General features: G+C 38.8%; 2 protein-coding genes across 5 annotated transcripts in view; both read left to right on the top strand.

Annotated features, from left to right (window-relative positions):
• The window catches only part of NCK1 (NCK adaptor protein 1), an 81,275-nt gene extending 72,539 nt beyond the window's left edge, over nt 1-8,736 (top strand). For all 4 annotated transcript variants that reach the window (XM_027545419.1, XM_027545422.1, XM_027545425.1 and 1 more), the window contains 2 exons: nt 497-1,209; nt 3,096-8,736. In XM_027545419.1, the coding sequence (XP_027401220.1) occupies nt 497-1,209; nt 3,096-3,290 (908 nt within the window). In that variant the 3' untranslated portion in view covers nt 3,291-8,736. The remainder of the gene's footprint in view (nt 1-496; nt 1,210-3,095) is intronic.
• Nucleotides 8,737-13,141: 4,405 nt separating this feature from the next.
• Nucleotides 13,142-22,314, top strand: part of IL20RB (interleukin 20 receptor subunit beta) — a 40,837-nt gene continuing 31,664 nt past the window's right edge. Inside the window, exon 1 of the mRNA XM_027545392.1 lies at nt 13,142-13,390. Within this exon, the coding sequence (XP_027401193.1) occupies nt 13,318-13,390 (73 nt within the window). The 5' untranslated portion in view covers nt 13,142-13,317. The remainder of the gene's footprint in view (nt 13,391-22,314) is intronic.

Here is a 22,314-nt window from a genome sequence, read left to right as displayed (position 1 = left end):
CTTGGAAACTAAGAAAGCAAATGGGAGGATTACCCAGACATAACTAAAGTTTTATATTGCATATCAAATTGTAATTTAAGTTACTATTTAATTTTTATACAGCTAGTTATAGACTCTTAGTTAATAAAGAAGAACTTGGGTTTGCTGGAGCCTTTATGTATTTAGATTGTAGATATGTAGGAAATAATTTAATACTTACATTTAAGAGACAGTTTATTAATTTTAGGGCAACTTTAGAATGATGCTATACAATTACTTCAGGGTCTTTAACATGAGAAAAGAGAATTTATGAGGGGAGTCAAAAGTAACAAACTTGCAGTTATATAAAATAAATAAGTCATGAGAATGCAAATGCAAAGAAAGAAGAGTGACATGGAGAGGAGGAGGGAGGGTAAAAAACTTAGTTACTGAGTTGAAGATCCTTTTGTAATGAATGAATTGGTGTTTTTTGTTTTTCATTGTTTTATATTCTCATTACCCTTTTTTATTTAAACAGGCATTGGAAAAGTGAAAAGAAAACCTAGTGTGCCAGATTCTGCATCTCCTGCTGATGATAGCTTTGTTGACCCAGGGGAACGTCTCTATGACCTCAACATGCCTGCTTATGTAAAATTTAACTATATGGCAGAGAGAGAGGATGAATTATCATTGATAAAAGGGACGAAGGTGATCGTTATGGAGAAATGCAGTGATGGGTGGTGGCGGGGTAGCTACAATGGACAAGTTGGATGGTTCCCTTCAAACTATGTGACTGAGGAAGGCGACAGTCCTTTGGGTGACCATGTGGGTTCTTTGTCAGAGAAGTTAGCAGCAGTCGTCAATAACCTAAATACTGGGCAAGTGTTACATGTGGTTCAGGCTCTTTACCCATTCAGCTCGTCCAATGATGAAGAACTTAATTTTGAGAAAGGAGATATAATGGATGTTATTGAAAAACCTGAAAATGATCCTGAGTGGTGGAAATGCAGGAAGATCAATGGAATGGTTGGTCTGGTGCCAAAAAACTATGTTACCATTATGCAGAATAACCCATTAACATCAGGTTTGGAACCATCGCCTCCACAGTGTGATTACATTAGGCCTTCACTTACTGGAAAGTTTGCTGGCAATCCGTGGTATTATGGGAAAGTCACCAGGCACCAAGCAGAAATGGCATTAAATGAAAGAGGGCATGAAGGTGATTTCCTCATTCGTGATAGTGAATCTTCGGTAAGTTGGTTTTCAAAGGTAAATGGAAATAGAGCCCTGAATATTAAAAAAAAATAAACGGAAGACCAGAGAGGTTTAGTGGCTTCCCTAAACATGTGAAGTTTCTGAGTAAAGTCAATGTTCTTTCCAAGTATGTTTATTTTTAGTAAAATATAGCCTTAAACAAGATTATTTGGCCTTGTATAGTTCTGTTGGTTTTGCCTTCCTGAAATATTTGTTGCGTTAAACTGAAAAATGGAGAAAATTAAACACTGACTTTTTCACTGAGAACAACGCGGTAGATAAAACTGGAAAAACATTTCTTAAATTGCATAATTGGTACACTGTCATCCTTATAATAAATGAAATCCCTGAATTTAGAAAAAAATCTATATTTGTTTCTGTATAAATACTTGTTTGGAAGTTGGAATACACTTTTAGGTACCTCAAAAACCCATTTGAACATGCACCATATTTGGAGGGCATTTACAATAATGATAAATTCTGTTCCCATAGTAGTGAAACAATAAAATTGTAAAACCATAAAAATTGAATAAGAAAATAGTTATGTGGGTTCTTTTGCATACTGTATAGGATTTTAGAATTTGACAATACTCATTTCCCTTAAAAATGACCTTTATTTTTCCTTGATAAAGGATATCACTATTTTTACATGATTAGTATTAGCTTTGTGTGTATATATCGTGTGTGCGCCTGCACGTGCATGTGTGTAAGGGATGGGGGAAGAGCGAGCGAGATTGAAATTAATTGAACCGCCTGCTCTGAAGTTCAGGAAATGGGGGTCTGTATGTAACCCCACCGGAAGAGCAGGTGGTTGATGATAGGGAAGAGTAATGGGAATTGTTTTCTGTTAGATGCCTGACCTGGCCCTGGTTTCCAGGACAAGCAGTGGGCAGAAGGGCTAGGAAGGGAGTGACCCTGGAATGGGTGGTTAATAACCATAAAATGTTTCCAAGAAACCCACTGTTTGAAACTTTGACAGTAACTGCATAAGAGGGTGATATAGACTATTCAAAGAAGTGTTAGAATTAAAAAAAGAAAAAACCTAAGAAAGTAGCTTGATTGCAGAATACCTTGTATTTTCTTATAGGTAATTGAGCATAGATATTAGCCAAAATATACCAGTATTTTTAGTAGTAGAAATTTTAAAGTAGAGCTCTCAAATAAGCATATTTTGTTTGACTTGCACAGTGTTTTTAATCATTTGAATTCATTGTCAGTATTTAAATATTGGGAGGTTTCAAATAAAAATTGAGACATCAGACTTCCCTTTTAAAATTGGAAGACCTGTCAATGTTGAGCTGTATTCCTACAGGGCAACAGTTGCAGCCAAGTGGCCATGCATTGTTGTTCCCCCTATATAATCCCCCTGGCTCTTGTTTATATTTCTTTCTTCCCCGTTACAGGCATTTTGATTTTATGACCTCTTAGGGTTTACATTAGTTCTCATTTTTGTGTCCTTCATCTTTGAGAATTCAGAGTATATATCAGCTATTCTGTAAGACAGCTACTGTTTGCTACTAATTGAAAAGGGGTGGATGTCTTGGATTTTCTGCTGTTTCTCTAGTAGTTTGAATGAAGAGAAGATCACGAATCAAATGTTAAACTAAAGGATTTGCCATGGTGTTAGGGAGATTTTGGTGTCTTAACTGGTTCAATATTGAATCCTGGCTCTTTTAACTAGATAGATGAACTTGGACAACTCAACTTCTCTTCAGCCTTTATTTTTTCATCTGTAAAATGGGTTTGTTTTGAGGCATAAAGGAGATAATTCATGTGAATAATTTAGCATTGTGCCTGGTGTTTAAAGTGCTCACATTTTAGCTGTTATTAGTTTATATAAAAATGCTAATAGATGTCTTTCAAAATGTTTTTTTCTCTTCTAGCCAAATGATTTCTCAGTATCACTAAAAGCACAAGGGAAAAACAAGCATTTTAAAGTACAACTAAAAGAGACTGTCTACTGCATTGGGCAGCGTAAATTCAGTACCATGGAAGAACTTGTAGAACATTACAAAAAGGCACCAATTTTTACAAGTGAACAAGGAGAAAAATTATATCTTATCAAGCATTTATCATGATACTGCTGACCGAAGCGAACTGCTGTACAGTTGTAATTCGTCATGTAATTGAAGACTGAGAAAATGTCAGTCCAGTCATGCTTGACTGGAAATTGCTGTTTCTAACTCTATACGAGAATTGACTATAATACATAAAATATTTTTATTATAATTCAGCCCATATATATATATATATACTACATACAGCAAGTATCTGCATAGAGCAGTTCCTTGTCCTTGGTCTGTTTTATTGTTTTCTTTGCTCTTCTCTTGCTTCTAATATTAAGGTTTTATATTTTGAAAAAATGATGCAAATCAAAAGTCTTTATATGAAAGAATGTCTTTATCGCCTTTCCTTTATTTTCTTGTAAGGGCACCACCTTAGTTACTTCTGCAGTGGTTTCTATTCATGTAAAATTATTATATCTATTATATCAACATACCATATGCTAAAATAAATTTCTTGGAGAGTTAATCTTTTCTGTGACTAAATAGCAATAATAAATGGAAAATTAGACATTATTTTCAGCTATTATATTTGTCACAAACCATTGTAAATACCAAATATGTTGTGTCTGTCATTTTTCAGAATTCATTTGTTTTCAGTTTAAAGCAAACCATATGGGACATAGGTTAGAAAATATATATCTTGTACAATTTAAATTTACAGCTGTTGGAAACAAAAATCTCCAAATTCCTATGAATTTTTTCCCCCACTTCTCTCTGGTTATTCAAGAGAAAAAAGCATTCTCAAGATATTTAGCTTTTAAGTGTAAATGGATGCTATAGTGTTACTTTTTCCCCCTAATGTTATTTTACCAAAGCGTCTAGTTTTTGAGTATGTTATATCTTGTCACTGTGAAAAAAAGCTGTGGCCAAATTTTGAAGAAGTAGGTGACAATGAGATACTTCGTTCTCTCCCTACCAACCCTCCCCCCCAAAAAATCAGTAATAATCAGGCAAAGTAGTTGTAGTATTTTTATTTTCTTCATTCAGCTTTGAGTTTATTGACCAGGACACTAAAATTGATATGTATTTGAGGAAAAGATGTGATGTGCTAATGCTTTGAGAAAATTTAAGACACAAAATTACTGATTCTAAAATCGAAGTTGTCTAATTCATGAAATTCTTGATTTTGGTGGTTTTAGATTTATTTTGTTTTTTAATTCTCTAAATCTTCACATCATTTAAAGACTTAGATTGCCACTGGGTGGCAGCCCTGACTTCTCCCTCTACGCATCAGGAGTTAGCAAATATAAACATTTTATTACAGTTTTTAAAATCTTTATTACATCTGCTTATAAAGCCTTTTAGTTTGTATTTCATTATCTTTCTCAGCCCCACTTTATTTATTAAGATAATTATGAGTAGGCAAGTTTAGTGGAAACAAAAGTCACATTCTTACCTTTTTTGGCTGTAAAATCACTTGAATATAAATTGAGGAAAATAGTTTTAAAGTAGTTGTAAAATGACTTTTTAATTTTAAACAAACATCTGATGCTTTCTTTTTATTCTCTACCTCTTTGTGGATTCCCCTCCATCCAGTCTTCCTTACTTAAAAAATGGATGTTTGTTTAAAAAAAGAAAGGACAGTGATGGGTTCAATTACTACTTTGTATCACACACATGAGCTATTTATAGCAAACCCTGCTGAGCTGATGTCAAGCATTTTGAAAAAGGAATGGAAACAGAATGCATATTTCTGTGCTATAATTAGATTTATAATAACTAGAGAATTTGTAGGAGATCCATGTGTGCCAATAATAGCTATTGTGTGCTCTTACTATATGATGGAAACCTCGCTGGGCACTACTTAACTTTGTAGTTCAACATTTTATCAATTTTTTTAAAGTCTTAAAACCAATGTTTACATCAATGACTTTTTTTTAAAAGTATGAATTTTCTTAAGAACTGGAACCATTTTTAAAAACATCTACATAGCTAGCTAGTAGCAGGACTTGTGTTAGAAACCACTTTTCCTCATTCCTAGCCTGTACACTTGCCTTGTGACACATTGGCCTCATTGTGCCTGTTTTTAGACTAGTAGGAAAGTCCTGGAAAGAGCAATATTACAGAAATTTTCTTTCATCTGTGAGGAGATGCTTAGCTTTCAATTTAAATATTCATAACACACGTAACTGCCCCATAGCCCACTTCTACAAATAACTTCAAATTCTTGGAAGAAGGATTTCGAACTTTATATAAGCTCAGTGACAGAAAGCTATTGTTGCTGTATCTGTTATTTAGTCAGAAGTCCTTAAGTTCAGCTGAATACATATTCACACATATTACACGCCTTTGACTATACACAGTAACACCTGGCACTTTTAAAGATGGTGTGTCACAGATAAAGCACTTAACAAAATCAGAAGGCTTTAGTGCAATCCATTGTAATTGCTGTAAGAATAGAATGCCTAGCTTTGGTTGGTGGAATGATGTCCTCATGGATATGTGGATAGATAAGTTGTCTCCAGCTTTAATGCTTTAATTTTGTCATCTAATCTAGAGATTGCAAGAAGCAGGGCCACTACAGTCTGTGTAGATACATTTGTGAGAATTGCAAAAAGGCACATCTTCCCCTGGCAAGACAGCCACTTTTTTGCTGTTACAAAGTCCAAAACTCACAATCACCACCCTTCCCCCATCTTGCAAGATAACCCATTTCAGGATACAACCAAAGAGGAATACAGTTCAACCTACAATGCTTAAAAAAATAATTGTTAACATTTTTTAATGGGGTGGGGAGGGGTTTACATAAACAGAGTTTTGGTTTCCCCTGAAAAATGAGAAGCTGGTAACACTGGATTTGAATTCTCACAAGGCATTGGATAGTACGGATGCACCCCATATTTTTACCAATACATTAAAGATAAACAGCGTAAAACAGTGTTTCCCAACCTTTATCCTGCTAGTTCAAATCTCAAAATGCAGTTACTCCCTGTTTTTCCTGTAACTTGGAGTTTTAGGTTTGGAATCTGAAAACTTAGCATTTTGCAGAAACATTTCAGTTGCGATGTCCAAATTAATTAGGAATAAATATTACAGCATGCCTTAACTTTTCCACTTTAGTATTTTGCTAGAAGAAAAGGAGATCCTTTGTAGTCTTATCTAGATTCTTTAAATGTTTTTGAATGGTTTCACAATTGAAGTCACTTCTAACATAAAGCAAATTTGATACAGCACAAATGACATCCTCATTTTATGTTTTGAACAGCATCCAATGGACTCTTTGAAAATGCCATATTACTGCTTCTTGGGGAAATCCGTGTTTTTTTCTATCGCAAGGCAAAGTAGGAAAGCTCCTTCTGAAAAACTGGTTCTACTGGCTTTTAACAAGTTTATATGACTTAACTCTCATCTTCTAAACTCTTAACAGACCAGCACACTATGCATACTCCACACCCTAGTTTCTTGCTGTTAAATGACCTAAAACCAGTGACCAAAGAACTGAAATACATTTTTCTTGTTTACTGTGAGGGGTTCTTTTGATTTAGAAGTACTAATAAATATAGTTTGCTGAGACTTTAACGAGAACATAAATTGGACTTAGTAAGGTTTTGGAGAGCAAGAGTTTTTGTTACCACTGGCCCTGTTCACAGAGATAAACCACCATGTCTTTTAGAGTATGTTTGTTGGTTTGAGCACTTATATTATCTTGGATACTTCAGAACTGGCCTGATGCCTACAAAGGATTCACACATTTAGTTTACCTAGCAGATTTTTTAAACGTTCCTCTCAAGTTACTTTTTAAGCTGCTTTTAAATCTCCAGGGAAAGCTGGTCTCCGTATTTTGAAATAATGTTGCAAATTTTATTTGTAGTTACAGAAGACAAAAAGTACTCAATTTCCTCTCTCCCATGTATTACTGTGACTTTTGAACAGGAAAACAAACTTACAAGTAGACAAGAATAGACATCTCAAGTAGTTTAGATATTGCTTTAAATAGATCTCTGGACTCAGAAAATATATTAAACTCTGTAGAACATTTGAAGATAGCTTTTGGGAAATTATGGAGACAGGTATATTCCAGAATGAGACTACAGAGTCTGTTAAATACTGGAATGGTTATAATTGATGTTTTTTGAGCATCTGTAGAAAAAATTAGTGATCCCCGAATAAATGTCTTTTCTTGGAACAAGTAATGCAAACAGACTTTCACTTGTTTTGATATGTTTTAGACTATAGATAAGGGGGATGGTGTAGAAGACAATTTCATCAGGGCATATGCTAATCACTTGGCGTCAAGATGAGAAAAATACTTTTTGGGCAGTTATATCTATGTGTATAGTTTTGTGTCTGCTTAGGTTTTGGAGATACTTGTCCATCAACCAACCATCCAGCCACCTCACGTTAAATAATTTTGCGTAGGTGTCAGACCATTCTAACCTAGCAATATGAGCGTGAAGAGAAGGGACACATTTGTCCAAAGCTGTACATTTCTAATAATGTAAAGCCTAATGGAGAAGTTCTATGAAGAAAAACAGAGCAAGATGAGAGTGAGAGTGGGGTGTTAATTTATGCAGGATGGTCAAAGGAGATCTCATAAGATTGACCTTGAGTGTACTGTGTGCTTCACTTAATCTCTGGTGACTAGCTTTAAACCAGTGAATGAGTGAAAATACAGCAGTCAAAATCATTTGAAAAATTATGTTAAGATCTTCACTGTTACAGAGCATTGTTTCTGGTTTTCAAATTGTAAAATTGAATAAAGTATTTGTTTTATTTAGACATGGAACTTTTAACTGCAAAGTTCTATTTTGAATAAGGCCTGATTCTCCATCTTGAGTTGTTGGGGAGTGTCACATAGAAAAGAATCAGTTATAACTACAGGAAGGAGGACAGTTTGTTGACAGACTTGAAGGTTTTAATTCATACCCGAAGGAAAGAATTGAGGTTAACATTCCTGATGTTTTGCACTGTGGCCAGACAATAAATCAGGCAGGAAATTGAAAAAGTAAAGTATGTTCAGAGGAGGTTGAAAAGGGGCTGTAAGAATCCTGAAAACGAGAGCTGGAAAGTGTGTCAAAGTTACATCTGGAGCAGACTCAGTGGAAGCAGGAGTAAAAAAATCTAAGACAAGGCAAATTCTACTGTTTAAATACCCACTGTGTTACTTGCAGAAGAAAAATAATAATTGAGATGGGGTTACAATGAAATGTCAGATGTGCTGAAACACAGGACATAGACATATTCCTTTGGTTAAAGGGAAGAGGACTATTTTGTGCTAAGTAGAGCAGGGAAGCATTATTGCAGTTAATTGACCTCATGGTCTGTGCCAGAGCACCAGGACCTACCCTGAGTTTGTACAACCTTAAGAGTAGTGTGTCAAGTTTTGTGCCCTGGGCCTCCCTTGCTTCAGTTTAATCCCAGCACTTACGGGGCTCAGAGGGCTTAGGAGTTTCTTCCTTGAACATCAATTGCCTTTTCCCTCCCAACTGTCTTGCCTTTCCATAAAAAAAAAAAAAAACTATCTCCTTGCTTTTCCTTCCATAATCATTCAAGTGGCAAATAGTGTAATGGGAAAACGAATTCCTATTTGTAGACTGTACTTAGGATAGGAAATAGCTTTGTTCTTGCAGTGGTTCATCTTCAGACATAGATGACTGATCATCTTCAGCTCTGGAATGCTGTGGGAATTAATCTGAGAAGTCCTGGCAGCAGGTTAGAGGATAGTTCGATTTTGGCAGATTGTATAGACCAACCAACCAACCAATAGATCACAACCGACTGATGCGAAGGTATAGAGGGGGAAGTTCCTCAGAGTCAGAAGAAAAAGGCATGGTCAGAGTCAGGCATGTCCAGGCAAGGGGAGTGGCTAGCAGGTGAGGCGCAGCCCTCCAGAAATTCTCAGCCAGTGGCATGGCCCATGCAGAGGTTGATGGTCTGAGCTCCTCATTGATTCAAGGGCCAGTCCTGAGATGAACTGTCATTCAAAAGCATTGGTAGCGTTCAAAAAGGTAGCATTACCCTTCAGCGCCCCAGAAGTCTGCTGAGCAGAGTTCAGAGTCCTTACAGTGGACTGTGAAGGACTGGCAGGCAGTACTGCCTTGTCAATAGCAGTGGTGGGCAGGGGATCTTGACAGGGACTCATGTCCAGACTGAGCTAAATACCTTAGGATTTCAAAGTCTAGTGGACAACTCTCCTTTCCCTACAGCATAAGTAAATGAGTCTTGTTCTTTCTCCCATTTTCTGTTTACTTACCTTTTCATCCTCAGTCTGTTTTCCTTCGATTTTTCCATCCTTGAGCCTTACCCATGCCATCCTCTCAGTTGGAATGCTTAACTGCAAACATGTATCTCCTATCCAAATCTTAAGTGGGTACATCCTTGAAATGCCATATTAAGGACTGTCCTCTCAAGCCCTTGCTAATCTAGATCATTCATTGTTTTATGTCCCTCATACACATTGCAAGCCCTCTTTTGGTGCTAATTGGGAGGCAGTAAGGTGAGTGAAAAGAACTTGGAGTTAGGCAGATCTCTGTCAAAATTCCTGTCTGTCTAGCTCTGGGGGTCTACAGTAAATTTTCAGGGGTGTCCTCATCTGAAAAGTAGGGAATGAAATCTTAACTTGAAAGACTTAAATCGTATATATACTATATCTATAATGTGGGGATCAAGGAGACGGGGCAGCAAGTGTTCTTGACCGTTACGTTTTTAAAAAACACAGCTAATGCTTATTGTGTACTTAACTTTGCCAGATCCTGTCCTGAATGTGCTGTCTCATATAATCTTCACAACAGCCCTATGAATTAGGTACTATTACAATTTTTTTCCAATTTGCAGAGGAGGACATTAAAACAGATTGCTTAAAAGAGCTGGCTAAAAAAAACAACAACTAGTAAATGGCGAAGCCGAAACGCCAAACCAGACAGTCTGGCTCCAGAACCCATGCTTTTGATGACCCTCTTAATAGGTGTCGCCAACTGGAAGCCTTTCTTTGCTGATCCAGGGTCCAAACTGAAAGATGGGCAGCCTACAAAGGTCCAGCCAGTAAGAGCAAATAACCCCTAATGTATTTATTGTTAATACAACAAATGGTCAATAAGCCATTTGTGAAGACCTGTTGTGTTCCTGGCACTGTGCTAGTGTGCTCTGTCTGCGTTCTTTAATTCCCGCAACTATTACGCAAGACATCGTTGTTTTATAAAAATGAGGCTCATGGAGTTGCTGTCTTCCCCTTCACATCAAGAGAGCACTACTTTTTCCAACACTCTCCTCGGCCTACAACGATCTAACTTCTGATCGAAGTTCTCCACTGGAACTCCTCTTACTGAGGTTACAAATGACCTTCTAAGTGACATAAATCTTGGAGACATTTTTTGATGATCAAGTGACTTTCTTCTGCACTCCCACTTGGTGACCACCCCTTCCCTCATTGTTTCCAGGACCGTAGTCTGTCCAGAACCACCTTTCTGACCTGTTTAATTTCCCCGTATCTTTCTATGCCATTTTTCGTTTGTCAGTTCATTCTTAAATGCTGATCAAGAGCATACCCACCCACCTCCTTAATCTGCATACCCTCCCTGAATGTTCTCACCACTTCTAGTCTCAGCTACCCCTGAAATGCTGAAGGTAGGGGAAATGGTGCCCTGACACTCATAAACTGAGACAAAGATCGTTCACATTTGGATCGTTTACATCCCCCAGTCCTTAGGAGCACCTCAAGTTCAAGTGTATCAAACTGAACACAAGCACACTTTTTCTATACCATCCCCAACACTGACTACCTTGCTGCCACCCCACCCTCCTTAACATTTAGGTTAAGCTGCTGTCACCACCTAGTTACTCAAACCTAGGACCTGAAAATCATGTTTGCCTCCTCCTCCAATCCACTCCATGTCTAGGAGCTGTCAATTCTACCTCCAAGTTTTGAATTTGTTCGCTTCTCTCTCGAGACATGGGAAAACCGAGTGGAAGCCAACATCTCTCACCTGACTGACCAAAATATCTCCCTCCTCACCTACCAGCCTCCAGTCTTGCCGCTTTCACTGTTTCTCCACCCTAGTCATAAACTTTCTCAAACTCAAATACAGAGCATGATGTGATCAGATTGGAGTCCCTTTAATTCTCATTGCCTCAGGATAAACTGCTCCTTGACAAGGCATTCAAAGCTCTCTCAAATTCTGTTTTTTGTCTGCCTATGAGCCCCATTTCTTGCTACTCCAACCTGGTTCTCTAGTTGCACCAAACTTCTTTGGGTTTCCTAAACACACTATAGCTGGCTGATTTTTATTAGCATTTAATACTCAGCCCTAAAGTCACCTCCTCCAGGAAGTCTTCTCTGATCCCCTAGGCTGGGTTAGGTGTTTCTGTTTAATGCTCCTATATTCCTTTGATGACATTTCTGTCACTTCATTTCCAATATTGATTTGTGATTATTCTTATGTCCATTTTCTCCACTAGTTGGGAAGTTTGTGGTTGAGGTCAGGAACTATTAATTTCCAGTATCTAGCATATATAAGCCCTTAGTGAATGGCAGTTGAATGAATAAATAACTTTCCTAAGGTTATATTGCAAATAATATCTGACACTGTAACTAAAATGTTGCACTCTAAAATTCACGTTCTTTTTACTAATGCATTTGCACATGTAGAGTGTTTAGAGACTTTAAAAAGCTGACATTTTAAGGGGCCAAACCTTATAAGATTTCCTTCCAATTTAAAAAAAAGTTAAATAATACATTCACATGGTTCAGTAATCAAATAATATAAAAAGATACATAGCACCCACAAGAGTTGAAAGCAGAGTCTCAAGATATTTGTACGTCTGTTCAGAACGGCATTATATTCACAGTAACGAAGATGTGGAAGCAATTCAAGTGTCAATGAATGGATAAGCATAATGTGGTATATGGAACATAATTCAGCCTTAAAAAGGAAGGAATTCTATAATAAGCTACAAAATGGGTGAATCTTGAGGACGTTATACTGTTTGAAATAAGCAAGTCACAGACAAGTATTGCGGGATTCCACTTACACAAGGTACTTGGAGTAGTCAAAATCGTCAAGACAGGAGATATAATGGTGATTTCCAGGGGGAGGGGGGAAAGGGGAGTTACTGTTAAATGAGTATAGAGTTTCAGTTTTACAAGATGAAAAGAATTATGGGGATGGATGGTGGTAATGGTTGTATAACAATTTGGATGTATTTAATACCACTGACTGTATATGGAAAAATGGTTAAGATGGTAAATTTTATGTGTATTTTACCACAATAAAAACAGTTTTTAAAATTCCCCAAACAAGTTACTGGAAAGAGTCTGGTTCCCATTTTTCTCCTCCATCTTCCCAATTCCTACTCCCTTTGCCCCCAGATAAACAACCTTGGTAGTTTCTCTGTCTCCTTCCAGGTTTTCTTTTTGCAAATGCAAACAAATATGAAGCTATATATTCTTCATCTCCTGACTTTCAAAAAGATATTTAAAAAAATTTTTTTTAAACATCTCTACTTCTGAAGTGGAGATGTAGCAAAAAAGTACCCACCTCCAATGAACTCACAAGAGGGAGCCTTGTGAAAGAGAACAGCTATAATGAGAGGGTCAGATAATCTTGCCTGCTACTGCCCAGGAGACCTCTAGAGGTCTATCCAGGGTCCCCCAGGTTAGAGCCTGTGATCCAGGCAGATTTTTTATCTTTTTAAAAAAGGTAACAGTAATATTAACTTTATTTACACACAGGATCTTAGTTCCCCGACTAGGGATCGAATCTGTGTCCCCTGCAGTGGAAGCACAGAGTCCTAACCACTGAACACCAGGGAATTCCCCCCACCACGCTTAAGCTTCCCAGGTACCTTTTCTCTGGAACTCTCCTAGGCCACTCCCACTTGACGCAATATCTAGGTTTAGGCGGAAAGGAAGGTGCTGCACAGCCTGCCTCTTCGGAGCCGGGCTAGTTCCTCTTTCCAGAACAATTCAGGCTTTACAGCAACTCAGACTCAGCTCCAACATCTGTGTCCCGAAGCAAGGATGGCTGAGATGGAAAGCATACTTCATTCTGGAAGGAAACAGCATTCCAGGTCAAGCTGAGTCTGCCAAACACCGACCCTCAAAATGGTTCTAGAAGAAATCAAGACAAGTCTTATCATGTGGTTTTCCTACGCCTTGATTCCTTGTTTGTTTGTGGGTAAGTATTAATTAGAATACTGCCAATAGGCTGGGATTCAACTATAGGTTAAGAAACTGAAAAATGCTTTCCCAGGGGGGGTTGTAATATATGTATAGATCACCTTATGTCTGTTTTTAAAAAGGTTTTTCACTTCCTAATCCTCCATCCCCACAAAGAAGAGGCCTGCATTCTATTAAGAAACTTCTGTTAAATTCCACAGAGCAATCTAGAAAGATAAAGCATCAGAACAAATAGTTTGAGGGTGAGCAGAGATCCACATGCATTTTATTATTCATTTCATTATCGAGTTTTAAAAGCCACAAAACAGTATTATTTCAGTCTTTCTGTTTGTGCCTCAGAGATGTTCTCTGTAAGGAGAGGCTTAAGTAAAATAAAGATTCTAACAAAACACAGGCGAATAAGAAGACATACTTTGCAACCTTAATATTGGGTCTAAGACTTATGAAAATTGGATTCCTCTCCTGGTCAGGTACTCTGTAACATTTTTAAAAGTATTTGGTTTGGAGCATTTTGCCTGCCAGTTAAGATTACATAATTTTCTCTGCTCCATTTCTGGCTGCTTGCACCTACATGTTTTATTGTTATGAAATCGCAGCTCTTTTGCTTTTGATGTTTCTTCCTGTCAGCATTTAAGAGAAATTTCTAATTTGAATACATCAAGGTACTAGACACTTTGCACTGTTGATGGGTATATTGAATACTTTCTTTTTCATACTTTCTTTTCTTTTTTGGGGGTAACATTGAGAACTAATCATCCAGTGAGTTTAAATCAGGCAACAAATCAGTGCCAAGGTGATTAGCAGATGTTTGGAGCTGACTTAAACATCAAATTTATGCCTGTGTGGCTCACAGCCCTTCACAGCTCTGTGTCTCAGCACGTGATATGTAAATTTGCTCTTTGTTTCGTGACCCACTGTATTTAGACTCCAATCCTCTTTCTCACAGCTCCTTGTAAACAAGTATAGGCCACAGGCAGCTGTTGTCTTCACAGTTGGCATGTAACCCCCTCATTTCCTCCTCCTGGACTTTATTATTGTTCTTCTCCACCAGAAGCTCGATCTCTAGTTCTTACTCCACCCCAAACCCATCGTCCCATCATCATTCCAGGGGGACCCTGCTCCTGCAGATCCATACCAGACCTCTCTCCTTTGACCCTTGACCCCGTGTATTCTGTTTCAGTGGGTTATTTCTGTTTCCTACACTGGCCTGAAGGCAGGGCCAAGGCATCTTTCCTGGTGTCCCCATGGCCCATAGCATAGGCTAAGCGTGTTGGTTGATTGGTTAGTTAGTTGATCGATTGATTAGTTGGTGGGACAAACAAGTTGCCAGGAAACTACTCCTCCACTAAGCCCAAGGGAGAAGATGGGGAGGCTGCATGAGAAGGGGAAAAGCCAGCATATTTTTCCTAATTTTTTTTAACAGGAAATTTATGTTTTTTTGATCCCCTTGACCCATTTGTTAATTTGACATTTTCTTCAATGAAGCAGTCCAGCCTTTTAAGGAAAACTATTTTAAACAGACCTAGAGGTGAGTACTCCTCTGATACCTGTAAACTTGCACAGAAAAACAAGGAAACGAAAACAACCACCACTATCCTTGTCTCTCCCTGCCCACCCCCCCCCCCCCAAAAAAAAACGTGCTAGAAGCCGCAAGGATGTCAGAGTGAGAAGGACCTATGGGTGAGTCTTGATTTTTATCACTTGCTAGTTCAGTGAATGTATCACATCACTTCAATTTCCTTGTCTGTAAAATGGTCAAAATAGCTACCTTGTGGTTGGGAGGTGTCAAACGACGTTATGCAAACAAAGGCACTCTGAGGATGTCAGGGTGCCCACCCCATGTTACCATCTGTTGGTTGTGCAAACTGGTGGTGGTGTCAGCAAATATTTGCTTTAGCTGAGGTTACCTTTATGTGATTTTGATCATTTCCTCTGAATTGTGTTGAAGCCTGAAATGATTTCAGCAACATCTAAATGAACTATTACTCTAGATCCTTGGGAGAGATGGGTAGAGTTCTTGCTCTCTTTTATAGAATTATTTTGCCTTGCCCTGTCCCTTTCAAGTAATTTGTGTGATTCAAGAAACTGATTCCCACTACCAATAATAATAATAAAAACAGCAACAACAGTGACCATCACAACTGCCATTTATGCACACACACTGTGTGCTAGATTAGTAAAAACATTCTCTTGACATCTCACACCAGTCCTGCAAAGGAGGTGATATAATCCCCATTTATACACTAGGGAACAGACTTAGATTCAGTTAGTTACACAAGAGTATACATCTTGTAAGTTGGAGAACTGGGATTTGAGCCTGGTTTGGGTGCCCACAGAGCCTGTGCACTTTTAGTTCTCTGCAGAAGAAGCTGGCACATAAGCAGGACAGGAAAAGGTTGGAGGCACAAAGTGAAAGTAATAAAGAAGATGCTTCTACATTTTCTGACACTTGGCCAGAAGGGCTATTGAGGTAAAAGTGACAGAAGCAGATCCAAATGAGGGGAATTGACAGCAGACCCCCTGAGGAGAAAGCCAGTGTGGAGTCATGCAAGGAAGAAGATGCAAGGTTTTCTGCTGGGGAAATTTGCCCGAGGACTTTGTGGTGAGCGTAAACCTCAGAAGGGCACAAAGGTCTAATGTGAGATAGGAACTCTTGTTGTTGTTCAGTTGATCAGTCATGTCTGACTCTTCACGATCCCATGGACTGCAGAACATCAGCCTTCCGTGTCCTTCACTACTTCCCAGAGTTTTCTCAAACTCATGTCCATTGAGTCGGTGATGCCATCCAACCATCTCATCCTCTGTTGTACCCTTCTCCTCTTGCCTTCAATCTTTACTAGTATCAGGGTCTTTTCCAATGAGTTGGCTCTTTGCATCACATGGCCAAAGTATTGGAGCTTCAGCATCAGTCCTTCCAGTGAATATTCAGTGTTGAATTCAAATCAGACTTGAAATCCTTCAGATTTGACTAGTTTGATCTCTCTGCTGTCCAAGGGATCCTCAAGAGTCTTCTCTAGCACCACAATTCAACAGTATCGGTTCTTCAGCACTCAGCCTTCCTTGTGGTCAGCTCTCACATCCATTCATGACTACTGGAAAAACCATAGCTTTGACTATACGGACCTTTATCCACAAGGTAACGTCTCTGCTTTTTAATATCCTGTCTAGGTTTGTCATAGCTCTTCTTCCGAGGAGCAAGCATCTTTTAATTTTATGGCTGCAGTCACCATCTGCAGTGATTTTGGAGCCCCCAAAATAAAGTCTGTTACTGTTTCCATTGTTTCCCATCTATCTGCCATGATTGGACTGGATGCCAGGATCTTAGTTTTTTAAATGTTGAGTTTTAAGCCAGCTTTTCCACTCTCCTCTTCAACCTTCATCAAGAGGCTCTTTAGTTCCTTTCCACTTTCTGCGATAATGGAGGTATCATCTACACATCTGAGGTTATTGATGTTTCTCCCAGCAATTTTGATTCCAGCTTCTACTTCAACCAGTCCGGCATTTTGCATGATGTATTTGGCATATAAGTTAAATAAGCAGGGTGACAATATACAGGCTTGACATACTCCTTTCCCAATTTGGAACTAGTCCATTGTTCCATGTCCAGTTCTAACTGCTGCTTCTTGACCTGCATACAGGTTGCACAGGAGGCAGATAAGGTGGTCTGGTATTACCATCTCTTTAAGAATTTTCCACAGTTTGTTGTGATCCACACAGTCAAATGCTTTGGTGTAGTCAGTGAAGCAGAAGTAGATGTTTTTGTGGAATTCTCTTGCTTTTTCTGTGATCCAACAGATGTTGGCAATTTGATCTCTGGTACCTCTGCCTTTTCTAAATCCAGCTTGTACATCTGGAAGTTCTCGGTTCACATACTGTTTAAGCCTAGCTTGAATGATTTAAGCATTACCTTGCTAGTGGGTGAAATGAGTACAGTTGTGTAGTAGTTTGAATGTTGTTTGGCATTGCCTTTCTTTGGGATTGGAATGAAAACTGACCTTTTCCAGTCCTGTGGCCATTGCTGAGTTTTACAAATTTGCTGGCATATTGAGTGCAGCACTTTCACAGCTTCATCTTTTAGGATTTGAAATAGCTTAGCTGGAATTCCATCAGCTCCACTAGATTTGTTCATAGTGATGCTTCCTCAGACCCCTTTGACTTCATACTCCAGGATGTCTGGCTCCAAATGAGTGATCACACCATTGTGGTTATCTGGGTCATTAAGAACTTTGTGGTTAGTTCTGTGTATTCTTGCCACCTCTTCTTAATATTTTCTGCTTTTGTTATGTCCATACCATTTCTGTCCTTTATTGTGCCCATCTATGCATGAAATATTCCCTTGTTATCTCTTAAGTTTCTTGATGAGGTCTCTAGTCTTTCCCATTCTGTTGTTTTCCTCTGTCTCTTTTCATTGTTTGCTTTAAAAAGGCTTTTTATCTCTCCTTGCTATTCTTTGGAACTCTACATTCAGATGGGTATATCTTTCCTTTTCTCCTATGCTTTTCGCTTCTCTTCTTTTCTCAGCTATTTGTAAGGCCTCCTCAGACAACCATTTTCCCTTTTTGCATTTCTTTTTTTGGGGGATGATTTTGATCACCGCCTCCTATACAATGTTACAAACCTCTGTACATAGTTCTTCAGGCAGTCTGTCTATCAGATCTAATCCCTTGAATCTATTTGTCACTTCAGCTGTATAATAGTAAGGGATTTGATTCAAGTCCTACCTGAATGGTGTAGTGGTTTTCCTTACTTTCTTCAACTGAAGTCTAAATTTTGCAATAAGGAGTTCATGGTCTGAACCACAGTTATTGCCCACTCTTGTTTTCACTTACTGTACAGAGCTTCTCCATCTTTGGCTGCGAAGAATATAATCAATCTGATTTCAGTATTGATCATCTGGTGATGTTCCTGTGTAGTGTCATCTCTTGTGTTGTTGGAGGAGGGTATTTGCCATGACCAGTGCATCCTCTTGGTAAAACTGTTAGCCTTTGCCCTGCTTCATTTTGTATTCCAAGACCAGATTTGCCTGTTACTTCAGATATCTCTTGACTTCCTGCTTTTGCATTCCAGTCCCCTATGATGAAAAGGACATCTTTTTTTCATGTTAGTTTTAGAAGGTCTTGTAGGTCATTATGGTACCGTTCTACTTCAGCTTCTTCGGCCTTAGTGGTTGGGGCATAGACTTACATTACTTTGATATTGAATGGTTTGCCTTGGAAATGAACTGAGATCATTCTGTCATTTTTGAGATTGCACCCAAGTACTGCATTTTGGACTCTTTTGTTGACTATGATGGCTACTCCATTTCTTCTAAGGGATTCTTGCCCCAGTAGTAGATATAACGGTCATCTGAATTAGATAGGAATCAGAGGGGAAAAAAATTCAGGCTGAGGCCAATTTCACTGAGCCAAGATTTGGTTCACGTATTTTGTTTTCATTCATTTTAAATTTCTGAGCACCCACTATGTCTCAGTTTCTGGATTAGGTGCTGATTAAAGATGAACAAAACAGAGTGTCCTGTCTTCAGGGAACATAAGAGCCTACTGGGAAATACGCTGAAGTCTAAGGATTTATCATTCATAGTTGTTAAAATTGAAATATAGTTGATTTATAATTTTGTGTTAATTACTCCTGTACAGCACAGTGATTCAGTTATACATATATATCTTTTCCATTATGGTTTATCGCAGTGTATTAAATATAGTTCACTGTGCTATACCAGAGAAGGCGATGGCACCCCACTCCAGTACTCTTGCCTGGAAAATCCCATGGATGGAGGAGCCTGGTAGGCTGCAGTCCATGGGGTCGCTGAGGGTCGGACACGACTGAGCGACTTCACTTTCACTTTTCACTTTCATGCATTGGAGAAGGATATGGCAACCCACTCCAGTGTTCTTGCCTGGGGAATCCTAGGGACGGGGGAGCCTGGTGGGCTGCCGTCTATGGGGTCGCACAGAGTCGGACACGACTGAAGTGACCTAGCAGTAGCAGTGCTATACAGTAGGGCCTTGTTGCTTATCCATTCTATTTATAAAACCTTACATTGCTAACCCAGACTCCTACTCCACCCCTTTCCCCATCCCCTCCCCCTTGGCAACCACCATTCTGTTCTATGTCCATGATTCTGCTTCTGTTTCATAGACAGGTTCTTTACTGTCGTATTTTAGATTCCATATAAAAGTGATACCATATATCACTCATAGTTTTAACTATCTTTCAGGCCCCAGAAGTAAGGTCTAGGTCAGTGGTTCTCAATCTCAAATGCACATTGGAATCACCTGGAGTGCTTTTAAAAATACAAACACTTTCACTTTTCACTGGCATGCATTGGAGAAGGAAATGGCAACCCACTCCAGTGTTCTTGCCTGGAGAATCCCAGGGACGGGGGAGCCTGGTGGGCTGCCGTCTATAGGGTCGCACAGAGTCGGACACGACTGAAGCGACTTAGCAGCAGCAGCAGCAGCCAGGATTTCAAAGCCAGAAATCTGACTTAATTAATCTAGGGTGCTGCCTTGGCTCTGGGATTTTTAAAAACTTCCTGGGTCAGACTCCTTAGAGAAGGGTTTATTCCATAACTGGGAAGAGAAAATACAAGTTTGGAGCATCTTGTGGTAATGAAGGAAGTGCTCAAAGAAGGATGGGGGCCAAGCTGCCACAAGTATCCTGGATTGGAACCTGGGATGGAAAAGAGTATCAGTGGAAAATTTGGCAAAATCCAAGTAAAGTTTGGAGTTTAATTAAAAAGTAACATATCAATGTTAGTTTCTTAGTTTTGACAAGTATATCATGACTATATTAGATGTTAGCATCAGGGGAAGCTGAGTGAAGGGTTTACAAGAACCCTGTACTTACTGTCTGTACTTTTTCCTATAAATCTAAAATTATTCTAAAAATTAAAAGTCTATTAATAAAAACAACATGAAAAAAGAGAAGGAGAGATGAAAGTAAGTCAAAAGCACACAAAATCCAAAATAGCTCCCAATAACCGAAGATGGAACAATTTGAGTAACATAATCAACATTGGTAGAATAAAATAAATTTCTATGAGTCCACACTGATTATTACAAATCACAAATGGTAGAGCGGGAAGAACTCTTCCTTACAAAATTCCAATGAACACAACAAAACCACTGCGAGAACATCATAGCAATGATTGTTGCAAGTATCATCCACCAATAAATATAAAAATTAATGGATGAAAGTTTGAGGAGAAAGAATCACTGCTCAGTATCACAGTATTTCCCCTAAATTATTTATTAATTATAAGGGGGAAAATGGTAATTTTATAGTGAAGACACTGCCTTAACCAAGTGGTCAAGGGTAACTCCACCAGTCATAAGATATATGAGTACATGGCAAAAATGTACAACCATAATCAAATTATGAAAAAATGTTAGACAAACCCAAACTGAGGAATATCGTACAAAACAACTGACCTGTTCCTGTCAAAAATGTCAAGGAAAGACTGAGGACAGACTGGGGAAGACTAAGTAGATATGACAACTAAATGTAGGACCTGGATTGGTTCCTGAAAAAAGGAAAAAGGAAGGAAGGAGGGGAGAAAGGAAGGAAGGAAGGAAAGAAGAGAGAAAGAGATTTACGGGAAAATTTGGTGAAATTCAGATAAAGACTGAGGCTTCATTATGGATATTGGGCCAATGTTAATATCTTCCTTGTCATATTTGTTTCCTGGTTGTGTACATGTGGAAAACTGACTGAAGGGTATATGGGAGCTCTCTGTACTATTTTGTAACTCTTCTGTTAAGTCTGAAATTATTTCAAAATAAAACTTAAAAGCCTCTTCCCCAGTGATTGTAATGGGCAGCCAAGATTGAGAAAGGTTAGTTTAACCTCTATATACCAGTGCTTCTCAAACTTTAATGTTTATGAATTACCTGGGATTTGGGGTGGTGTGTCTTGTTAAAATGCAGATTCTGGTTCAGTAGGGCATAGGTTGCAGGGTTTTGTGCTGCTGCTGATCCAGACCATACTTCAAGATCCTGAAACAATAGACCACTTTCCTGAGGCATGAACTGGTTTGCATACCTTTTGAAGCTGGGATGTGGGCACTAGTTACTAGGCAGCAAGTGATACCAGCAACTTGTTTAGCAGCCATGTCCTGGCTCGGCCTTGCTCTTTTGTTCAGATCACATACAAGGGGATTCTCTTGAAATAATCTACTGTAATTGAGAGACATGTCATGTCAGTTTGCAGTACCAGTGTCCCCTAAAGTGCAAGCCCCTGTAGTGGTAGTCAAAATGATGGTCCCCCAGTGATATCCACATTCTTTTTCAAAAAACATTTATTTGACTGTGTGGCTTGTGGGTTCTTAATTCCCTGACCAGGGATTGAACCCCTACCCCTGCATTGGGAGCACAGAGTCTTAACCACTGGACCACCAGGGGAATTCAAGATGTCCATACTCTAATTCCTGGAAACCAGTGGATATGTTACCCTGTGGAAAAGGGGATTTTTTTCCCCCACATTAAGATGCGATTAATGTTACGGGATTTTGAGATTAGGAGATTATCCTGGATTATTGGATGGGCCCAATCTAATCATATGAGTCCTTCAAAGCTGAGAAGCTTTCCTGGATCCAGGGAGAGAGGGATGGGAGGACAGAAAAAGAGGCAGGGAAATATTTGAAACATGAAAGGGACTTAACCAGCCATTGTTGGCTTTGAAAATGGAGGAAAGAGGGGCCGTGCGCAAGAAGGTGGGGCCTTGTCCCAGCAAATGGAAATGGCAAGAAAACAGTCTTCCCTGGAGCCTGCTCTTCTGCCAACGCCTTGATTTTAGCTCAGTTAGACCTGATTCAGATTCCTGACCTATGGAACTGGACAATAATAAATCTATGTTGTTTTAAGATACTGCCTTTGTGGAAATATATTGCAGTGCAATAGAAAATGAACAGGCCACAAGAAA

Source organism: Bos indicus x Bos taurus, chromosome 1 (genome assembly GCF_003369695.1).
Source record: "Bos indicus x Bos taurus breed Angus x Brahman F1 hybrid chromosome 1, Bos_hybrid_MaternalHap_v2.0, whole genome shotgun sequence".
NCBI lineage: Eukaryota > Metazoa > Chordata > Mammalia > Artiodactyla > Bovidae > Bos > Bos indicus x Bos taurus.
Note: the sequence above shows the minus strand (reverse complement) of the source record. Positions and strands in the feature narration are given on the sequence as shown.